The 10934-nt window shown below is 45.4% G+C and overlaps 1 protein-coding gene across 3 annotated transcripts in view; it reads left to right on the forward strand.

Moving 5' to 3' along the window:
• Positions 1-10595, forward strand: part of LOC310774159 (uncharacterized protein) — a 794006-nt gene extending 783411 nt beyond the window's left edge. For all 3 annotated transcript variants that reach the window (XM_083634237.1, XM_083634238.1, XM_083634239.1), the window contains 2 exons: positions 4305-4443; positions 4962-10595. In XM_083634237.1, coding sequence (XP_083490363.1) covers positions 4305-4443; positions 4962-5596 — 774 coding nt within the window. In that variant the 3' untranslated portion in view covers positions 5597-10595. The remainder of the gene's footprint in view (positions 1-4304; positions 4444-4961) is intronic.
• Positions 10596-10934: the final 339 nt, after the last annotated feature.

Below are 10934 nucleotides of genomic sequence, written 5' to 3' on the forward strand. Positions count from 1 at the left end.
GTCATGCCATAATCCAAACACACGACACACAGACACATCGTGCGTGCACACACGCACGATGTGTCTGTGTGTCATGCCATAATCCAAACACACGACACACAGACACATCGTGCGTGCACACACGCACGATGTGTCTGTGTGTCATGCCATAATCCAAACACACGACACACAGACACATCGTGCGTGCACACACGCACGATGTGTCTGTGTGTCATGCCATAATCCAAACACACGACACACAGACACATCGTGCGTGCGCGCACGCACGCACGCACGCACGCACGCACGTCAGTGGCACAAACCACCCCCCATAACACACACACACACACACACGCACGCACGCACGCACGCACGCACGCACGCGCACACACACACACACATACACACACACACATACACACACGTACACACATGCACGCACGCACACACACACACACACACAGACACACACACACACACACACACACAGACACACACACACACACACACACAGACACACACACACACACACACACACACACATGGCTCTGGAGGAGAGAGAGGGGGGGGGGAGGGAGAGAGAGAGGCAGAGAGAGAGAGAGAGAGAGGGAGAGATAGAGAGGCAGAGAGAGAGAGGGAGGGAGAGATAGAGAGGGAGAGGGGAAGAGAGAGAGGCAGAGAGAGAGAGAGAGGCAGAGAGAGAGAGAGGGAGGGAGAGATAGAGAGACAGAGAGAGAGAGAGAGAGAGAGGCAGAGAGAGAAGCTGCTATAGCCTATATGACAACAGATCATTTGTCTTGTAGTTTCTTTGCTATTCAAAGTTTGTTATTTGATGTTGCTGTCTGACAACAGATCATTCATTTTCTTGTAGTATGTTTGTTATAGTACGTTTTCTAATTAATGTTTAGCTCTTCATGTTTAAACGCTTTGGCAATACAGTGTTACGTCATGCCAATAAAGCCAATTGAATTGAATTGAATTGAATTGAGAGAGAGAGAGAGAGAGAGAGAGAGAGAGGGAGGGAGGGAGAGAGAGAGGCAGAGAGAGAGAGAGAGAGAGGCAGAGGCAGAGAGAGATAGAGAGGCAGAGAGACAGAGGGTGGGAGAGAGAGAGAGAGGGAAAGAGAGAGGCAGAGAGAGAGAGAGAGGGAGAGAGAGAGAGGGAGAGAGGGGGAGAGAGTTTTATTTCTATTTTATTTAACCTTTATTTAACCAGGTAAGTCATTAAGAACAAATTCTTATTTACAATGGCGACCTGGCAGAAGGCACAGCCTTTTGAGGGATAGGAGGTAGAGGATAAAATAAATACAAAGTTAGGACAAGTTAAAACACAAGTTAAAACACAGTTAAAACATAGCAAGACAGACAGAGCAAATAAAACAAAAACAGTTGGAGCAGACAGGCAGGGGAATAGAGTTAGTTTAGGAAGCAGTTGCAGGTGTCAGTGAATATGTCCATGATAGAGTCTTTGAAAGCTGACTTGGAGATGAAATTGTCCAGTTTTAGTGTTTTTTGTAAGCCATTCCAGTCTGTGGGCACAGCAGAATGGAATGATGACTGACCGATTACAGAATGAGTTTAGGGGATTTTCAGCAGGATGAGGTTAGCAGAACGGGTGTTGTACGCGGCAGGTGCAGTATGCAACAAACTACACAGGTAGGGGGGTGACAGACCAAGGAGAGTTTTGTAAATTAGCAAGAACCAGTGTGTTTACCGACGGGTGTGTAGGGATGGCCAGTTTACAGAGGAATATAAAGTGCAGTGGTGAGTTCTGAAAGGGGCATTTGTAGTGAAACGGATGGCAGAGTGATAGATAGCGTCTAGCTTTTGCAGAGTAGATTTGCAGGCAGATCGGTAGATGGTGTCACCATAGTCTAACATGGGAAGAACTGTCATTTTAACCAGGGTGAGTCTAGCAGAGAGACTGAAAGAGGAGCACATTCTATAAAGAAATCCCATTTTTGATTTGACCTTGGCTTGCAACTTGATATGCTGAGAAAATGACAGTGTTGTCCAGCCATATGCCCAGATATTTATATTTAGAAACCTGCTCTAGGGTCGCTCCACTGAGGGTACTGAACAGAGGTGGTGACATGAGCACAGAGCTCTTTTTACTGAACCACATGACCTTGGTTTTAGATGTGTTTAACATGAGGTGTAGGGAGGAGAAAACCTGTTGTATGTTGTTGAAACTAGACTGGAGCATTGTGACTACAGCATCTGAGGTAGGGCCAGAGGCATACAGAATGGTGTCGTCTGCATAAAGGTGAGAGAGGCAGAGAGAGAGAGAGAGAGAGAGAGAGAGGGGGAGGGAGAGAGGCAGAGAGAGAGAGAGAGAGAGAGAGAGAAGCAGAGAGAGAGAGAGAGGGAGGGAGGGAGGGAGAGAGGCAGAGAGAGAGAGAGAAGCAGAGAGAGAGAGAGATGGAGGGATGGAGAGAGGCAGAGAGAGAGGGAGAGAGAGAGAGAGAGAAGCAGAGAGAGAGAGAGAGGGAGGGAGGGAGGGAGAGAGGCAGAGAGAGAGAGAGAAGCAGAGAGAGAGATGGAGGGAGGGAGAGAGGCAGAGAGAGAGAGAAAGGGAGGGAGAGAGAGAGGGAGGGAGAAAGAGAGAGAGAAGCAGAGAGAGAGAGAAGCAGAGAAAGAGAGGCAGAGAGAGAGAGGGAGGGAGAGAGAGAGAGAGAAGCAGAGAGAGAGAGAAGCAGAGAGAGAGCGGGAGGGAGGGAGAGAGAGAGAGAGAGGCAGAGAGAGAGAGAAGCAGAGAGAGAGAGGGAGGGAGTTGCTCTGTGGAAGATTGAGCTTGGTGACTTGCATGTCTCTCTCTCTCTCACACACACACACACACACACACACACACACACACACACACACAGACACACACACACACACACACACACACACACACACACACACACACACACACACACACACACACACACACACACACACACACACACACACACACACACACACACACACACACACACACACACACACACAGGGCTGGACTGGGACCAAAAAAGCTACCTGCCATGTGTCAGACAGGCCCACAATTTCGAATCGGCCCAATTTTTCGAGCTCGCGCTCACTTCGCTCGCGCTCGCATAGATACTCAAAACCAAAAAATATAGAGTAGATTACTTTGGACATAATATAGCCACACAAACATTTCCCATATGTCTGATGTATCTTTCCCCATAGTCTGTTACAACTTTACCCCGCTCGCCGGGCGCTTCTGGCTCATATGAGCGCATTAGCGCCCGGCGAATGTAACGCATTTCCCATTTTACACTGTGCCATTTTCACGTCTAGGTCTAAATGCTGGCTCCTACCTGAGTCTTCACGTGAAGTGAAGACGCTATCCGATGTAAAACATCCTCTCATTTTAATGACACCTAGTTGTTGCATCCAAATTGTTGCATAAAATCCACTTTTCTGTCGCTCAAAAACCGAAAACCAACAGTTGCTATGGGCTGGCCCAATTGTACGTGGACCAACGTTGAATAGAGGGCCACTCCAGAGACCAGAATCATTCATTATTGACGCCTGAATGGACTGCGGTCACGCCATCCGCACTTTGAGGAAGCGTAGTCGCGCTATCTGCACGTAAAATCCATTGAGCGTCTACTTCACTCTGCACGGTAAAAAGAGTGGGTGAGCCCCTCATGGTGCCTTCAGGTATGCCTCGTACACCCATAAACAGATACTAATGGCCACAGAGCTTGTTGTAAACAGCACAGATAATGTTGATTGGGCCGCAACCGGCCCAATCAAATACATAATACATACTTTTTCACCAACCTGACCGGCCCAAAACGCAGCGGCCCGCCGGCCATCGCACCGGTAAGAATACATTACAGTCCAGCCGTGCACACACACACACGCACACACACCTTTCCCTGCCTGCAGCCATCATTCAGTGGTTTGTGTTCAGAGTGTTTGGGATGTGTAACACTCGCTGGTGAGACGACACAGGAAGACAGAACACTGTCCAGAGGTCACTGTGTGTGTGTGTGTGTGTGTGTGTGTGTGTGTGTGTGTGTGTGTGTGTGGGTCTGTGTGTGTGTGTGGGTGTGTGTGTGCGTGTGTGTGTGTGTGCGCGTGCGTGTTGCTGTAATGTATTCAGGCTATAAAGGTGGCAAACAGGTGGCTGCTCACCCCTTAATGTCTTTGTCTCATGTACACACACACACACGCACGCACGCACGTGCGCGCACACACACACACACACACACACACACACACACACAGACACACACGCACGCACGCACACACACACACACACACACACACACACACACACTTCTGAAATCAAAATCTCCCCCTGCCCAGGACGAGGACATCATGAAAAAAGAACTGGGCTTTCTGCGGCTCATAGAGACGTTTGCAGAGAGCGCCCCCCAAGTCGTCCTCATGCTCGCCATCGTTCTGCGGACGACAGGGACGTTGGAGACGCTGGATACCATCACAAGTATGTACTGCCTGCCTGAAAGCTCAACTAGATTTGAGAAACACATTCATTTATTTATAACATATGATTCATTTACATCATTTAAATGAAGGACAGTTTTTACTTTGCATAAGAAAAGCTGAGACAATTGTTCTTCCTACTTCCTCCAGTTTGTCCCAGATAACACAACAGTTTCTGTATCATATTTGAGACATGTAGTTTTCAGTTTAGTAGATTTCAACCAAACCAGAGCAGAGTGAAAAGTTCAATAGACAGTTTAGGAGCAGAAGAATCATGACTCCAGACACTTTAGGGCCCCTCCCTCAGTTTGGGGCCCTGGCTAGTTAGCATCCGTATCACCACAGCGCCCCAGGGTCTTACTGCCCTACATGTTTACGATGCGTCTAGACTTGCTGTTGCTCCAAGTTGCTTTAAACAGTTTACACAGCAAGAAGCCAGTGTGCTCATGTGTAAAGTGTAAGCATTAAATCATGAGATGTTGTGGCGTCCCTGTGATGATCTCTGTCTGTCTTCCTCAGTTCTCAAGGCGGTCAGCTCGCTGTTATCCGTCGTCATCAGTGTGACCCTGTGCTTCAAATCCTTCGACGACGACGAGTCAAACTGCAGGCTGATTTGTGGGTGGCCGTTGGTCTTCCTAGGGTTCCTGCTGCTAACCGTCTCGCGCCTGGTCGCTCTCTCCCTGTTCGCCTCCGTCCTGCCCTCTTATATCTTCATCCACTTCCTGTGTTCTTGGACCATTTTATTCTTCTGTCTCTGGCGAGTCAAGGAGGACATCGAAGCATTGATCGACAACAACAAGTTCCTGAACAGCACCGATGGGGGATGGCTCTGGCGGGCCACCTTAGGCCTCATTTTGTATTTCAGCTCGTCAGCTGATGTGTTGAAGAAAGACAGGCACATCTGGCTGCACCAGCTCTATATAACAGTTGATATTGTGCTTCTGTGTGGTCTGTGGTGCTGGCAGGTCCACGACCACATCCAACCACCATATTTTGACATCACATTTTTACAAGCCATCATCACTAGTGTTATCATCATTGGAATACAGATAATTGGTGTCTTACCTGAGGTGTGCTTTGACCTGTGCTTAAAGCGCCCCCCGTCTGAGAGGGTGCCGACAGGCCGCAGTGCCGACAGGTCGCAATGCCGATAGCCCACAAGCAGAGCTGAGCGAGGCGGCGTGCAGCATGTCGGTGGAGCTAACCTCTCCCAGCCCCCACGCCAAACCTAACCTCCCCCATGCCTAAACCTAACCTCCCCCAGACCCTAACCCAAAACCTAACCTCTCCCAGCCCCCACGCCAAAACCTAACCTCCCCCCATGCCTAAACGTAACCTCCCCCAGAGCCAAAACCTAACCTCTCCCACCCCCACGCCTAAACCTAAGGTCGGCATTGCGGGTGGTCGGCATAGCGGGTGGACCCCGTCTGAGAGACAGAGAGAGGCTCTTGCATGTCACACTGGTTAATCTCCTCTAAAGTCTATCTTTACTGGTGGCTCAGTTTAGCTTTGAGCACAATTGACGTGTAAACCCGTCCAGTGTGACTCTAATGCATGTGTGTGTGTGGGGAAAAACACTTTATCCTCTCCTTGTGCCGTCTTTTTACTTTCCATTTCTCTGTCTCTCTCTGTCTGTCTGTCTGTCTGTCTGTCTGTCTGTCTGTCTGTCTGTCTCTCTTTCTATCTCTCTCTGTCTCTCCGTCTGTCTCTCTGTCTGTCTGTCTCTCTCTCTCTGTCTCTCTGTCTGTCTGTCTCTCTCTCTCTCTCTCTGTCTCTCTCTCTTTGTCGGTCAAAGAGAACAAGTGATCATGGCTTGTAAAACGTCGCTGTCGTTCCAGGACCTCGAATTTCCAAAACAGAAACTTTTCAGGAAGTAAAAAAACCTGTTTGCTCTTAAAATACTGAACCAAACGTCGTCAAAGTTGGCACATGTCTTAATTATAGTTAGTTTCCCGCTGAATGTGTCATTACTTTATTAATATCTTACCTGGATAAGCTCAAATTATGTTGTTTATATTATCAGTCCGACTTGGAAGCACTTTCTCATGGCCAGTCAAGCGGGAGAGAGTCGCATACTCATGCACGAGCCCCCAAGCTCCAGGCCGCGGGGGCGCGCGCAGGAGCAGCAGCATTGCCCCTCGCCTCTCCTGTCCGAGGCAGGGGCTTTCGCATGGGGTGAGAAATAGTCTGACATAACGTAGCGTTAACGTTACTTTATTCTTGTCAGAAAACACTCCGATTTGCATGTTAAAACAAGTTTGCAGCCTAGGAATAACTGGAAAACATTTGATTGATATATTAACGTCAGAGGAAGCCAGGATTAGTCAAAACGATATGAGAAATACACAGCACGTCTGCCGTGTGACTTTTCCGGGTTTATTGTCCTGCGTGGGGGGGTACAGACGGTGGTAGGGGACGAATTTCGAGGTTTGACTGACAGATTGAGGGCGAATGGCGTTACGAGATTTACTCACAAGCTCGTTTTAATGCTTTTCCATTGGTTGCATTTGTTAAAAACCACACAGAGACGTGAAGGGTGACCAATGGCATTGATTCATGACAAAAAATAAAAAAGTGAAAAAAGGCACATTCGAGGTCCTGGCACAACAGCGATGAAAAGTGGAAATGGACAGCTCTTAGTGGGGGGGACCCTATGCCAGACAGAGAGAGACAGACAGACAGACAGACATATCATCATTGTATTATTAGAGCACCGGTGGTGAAGTGGTGAAGCCTCTATTGCTTTCCAAAGGATTATTCTTCTTCTCTGAGTTCGAGCACATTTTTGAAGAGCTAAACATGTTCGGCAAGTTGCAAAACTTTGCACATGCCTTAGAAGTGGCGAGAAATTTCATATTTCAAGGGCATGGGCATGTCAAAATGGCTCCATAGCGCCCCCTACAGAAATTAAACGGAATAGCCCTCGCGCTACGTTTCACCAACAGCTACGAAATTCACAGGGCACATGTATCATGTCCAGACTGACAGAAAAGTCTCTTGTTGCCATGACCGACACCGAACAGGAAGTCAGCCATTTTGAATTTAGTGTGCAATATTTTGGACGTTTCAGCCATTTCTAGGGGGCATACTTTATTGAACTCCTCCTACGGGGTTCATCGGATCACCCTCAAACTTGCACCGGCGTGGGCGTGGCACCATGGCAAACGTTGATGTTTCTCCGTCACACAGGAAGTTGGAGGAACTCCATTGTAGATTGTCCAATCTGGGCGTCCCAGCCTGAACACATCTATATGTCAATATCCATCTATAGTCATAGCGCCTCCTACTGGCAACACAGAAAGTGGTTTGTAACTCGGCCCTACATGGTCACACGCGCACCAAACTTCACGTTTGATTCAGATTCAGAAAACTTTATTTATCCCGAAGGGGCAATTCAGTTTCTGCAATTCATCACCGTTGCGGGTAAACACATTGTGTCTCTGTCCTAAATCAGAGGATACAAAATACAGAAACATACAGAGAGAAAAACAAAACAAAAAGAGAAACTCAGTGTGATCGACCGAGGGGAAGTGCGTTTGATTCCTCGTGTCCCGCAGCACACATGGATCTGAGCCGCATAGATGCATGGCGCATAAAAATGCATAAAAAGTGCAAACAAATGCAGACTGCATAGAGTGCAACATTAAAATTAAAAGAGGTAAGAGGAGAATGCGTAAAATTGCATACAAAAAAAAGTGCAAATGCTAGGATGCCCAGTGTTGTTGGTTGAAGTACATACTACATACAGTAAGTAAATACTGTTTCTACTTCTCTGCATTCAACAGCTGAATGGCTGAGGAAATGAAGGATTTGGATTAACGGTTTGTTCTGCAGGGAGGTGCCCGATAGCGCCGTCCCAGCAGCAGGAGGGAAAATTTAGAGGACAGGATATGGTCAGGTTGGTCCATAACACCTTTTGCTTTCTGAACCACTCGCTTCTTCCAGAGCGCGTTCAGGTCACTCTGCTGGACTCCAATGATTTTGGAGCAGACTTTGACGATATTGTTAAGGCTGTTTCTGTCCTTCACAGACAAACCGTTAAACCAACATATAAAAGAAAAGGTTATAAGGCTCTGAATATAAGATCTGTAAACAGTGCACAGGATGGTTTTTGACACTTTAAAGGTGTTAATTTTCCTTAGTAGGTAGATTTTCTGTTGGCCTCTCTTAACAAGAGACCCTATGTTTGTGTCAAACTTAAGATGCGAGTCGAACACTGTTCCCAGGTACTTATAAGAATCGACAATCTGGACGTCTTCACCATGAATGGAGCTAGCAACAGGGTCAGCTTTCTTATTTCTAAGATCGATTACAAGCTCCTTTGTCTTTGACACATTAAGATCAAGGAAGTTGTCATCGCACCATTGAACAAAATCAGGAAGGGCACAACCGTGGTTCAACTCTGCCCCCTGGAGGAGCGACAGGAGTGCAGTGTCATCGGAGTATTTGAGGCTGTTGTCCCTGTTTGATTTGCAGCTGTCTGTGTACAAGATAAAGAAAACAGATGAAAAGACGCTGCCCTGTGGGGCGCCTGTGTTAGAAGTTAAGTTTGATGAGCATCCCAGCCTGAAGACATCTATATGACAATTTTGAGTTATAGCAGAGAACCCCCTACTGACAGTGTTGGGCAAGTTACTTTAAAAATGTAATATACTACATATTACTAGCTACTTTCATTTGAAAGTAATAAGTTACTTTACAATATTACTGTCTGTGTAGAGTAACTCGTTACTTATTACACTACTTTTGCATTACTTTTACCAAAACAACAGCAGCAGCAGAATGACATTACCGCCCCGGAACCATCCCGAAAAATAATTTCAACCGCCTTGAAATCAGTGTAAACAATCCAAAATTATTATAAATGTTATTATTTTCCTTTGTTATTGTCATCTATAGTGGTTGTTTGCATAAAAATACACAGTTTGATTAGGAAATAACTGTATCTTTTTTAAATATGTGCTTTGATTTGATCAAATGTAACTCAATTTGTAACTTGAGTTACTTGACAAAGTAACTGGTATAATATTACTGAAATCCTATAAGTAATAAGTTATATTACTGAGTTACTGCTAAAAGTAATATATTACATGTAATATGTTACTTTTGTAATGAGTTACCGTTACCCCCAGTATCTGGATCCACATCCAGAACCACCAGAACCTCAGTCAGAGGCGACTGTGTCATCCCATACAGGCGCACCACCTTTGGCCAGACGGTTTTGTCTGTCAAGGGTGGTAAACTCTGGAACACAATTCCATCCTCTATTAGGGAATGTCCAACACTGAGCATGTTTAAAGGTCAAATGAAGAGATGCCTGAAGTCCACTCAAACCTGTACACATAGTTAAGGGTAAAAGATCAAGAATGGTTCTACTGTGTTGGCTATGTGGGTAGTTTGCTGTAGGCTACATTTCTTTCTTTTCATATTCGTTAAACTTTTTTAAGAGTATAGTTACTCTGATTGTATACTTGTGTATTAGCTAGCTCTCCTTCTCAGAGACGCTGAGCATGTTTAAAGGTCAAATGAAGAGATGGCTGAAGTCCACTCAAACCTGTACACAAAGTTAGGGGTAAAGAACTAGAATGGTTCTACTGTATTGCTATGTGGGTAGTTTGCTGTACATTTCTTTCTTTTCATATTTGTTGTTTAAATCTCTATATGTAGATATGTAGAGTATAGTTATTCTGATTGTATACTTGTGTATTAGCTAGCTCTCTTTCTCTTGCTGCACTTGTCTTTAGAGATAAGATGTTATTTTAATCTTGTATATTTGCACCTTGTTCTTTTTCCCTATCAGGACACAAGGCCTGTACCTTCTGGCAGGGGGACTAACAATGTAAATCAATCCTGTGACTGCAATTGTCATGCATTTACATTTAGCTAAAATGTTCATTAATGTACACTGTCCCCTTTTGAACAAATACATTGAAATGTAATTGAAATTTACATTGATTGATTGATTGATTCATTCATTCATTCATTCATTTTTATTCAATGTGTCATGGACACATCATTATGTGTCCATGACACAATTTAATTGCTCAGTCTGTGCTAAAGGTTTTGAGTTTTGAGGATTTCATTTGAGTGTTTCTGTAGTGGATGTTGTTTTTTGTGCTTTGTTGGGCTGTGTTTATAAGAGCAACAAAATGCATTAAAAAACAGTTTCCCAGCTCTAATCTTATTTCATATGCTCTCTTCAAAAGTGTTTGATTTTCATCATAATCTGGTTTTCCATAATAATAATAATAATTTCAGAGTTTATGCCCGTGTTGCTGTCTGTTGTAGTGTAAAACGACTAAAGGGAGAGCAGGTGCTTACATGAAAGTGAGTGAGAAAAGGAGAAGATACTGAATAATGACATCACAACAAAATAATCCTGATGTTAATTTAAAATTAAATATTCCTCTAAATATGGCCCTGGCAGGCAGTGCCGAGAGTCCCTTCTTTACAGCACCCCCTACTTAAAAGTAGTTCCAGGGCGGCTGCTTG

The sequence above is a fragment of the Poromitra crassiceps genome (genome assembly GCF_964638095.1).
Source record: "Poromitra crassiceps genome assembly, chromosome: 3".
Lineage (NCBI taxonomy): Eukaryota > Metazoa > Chordata > Actinopteri > Beryciformes > Melamphaidae > Poromitra > Poromitra crassiceps.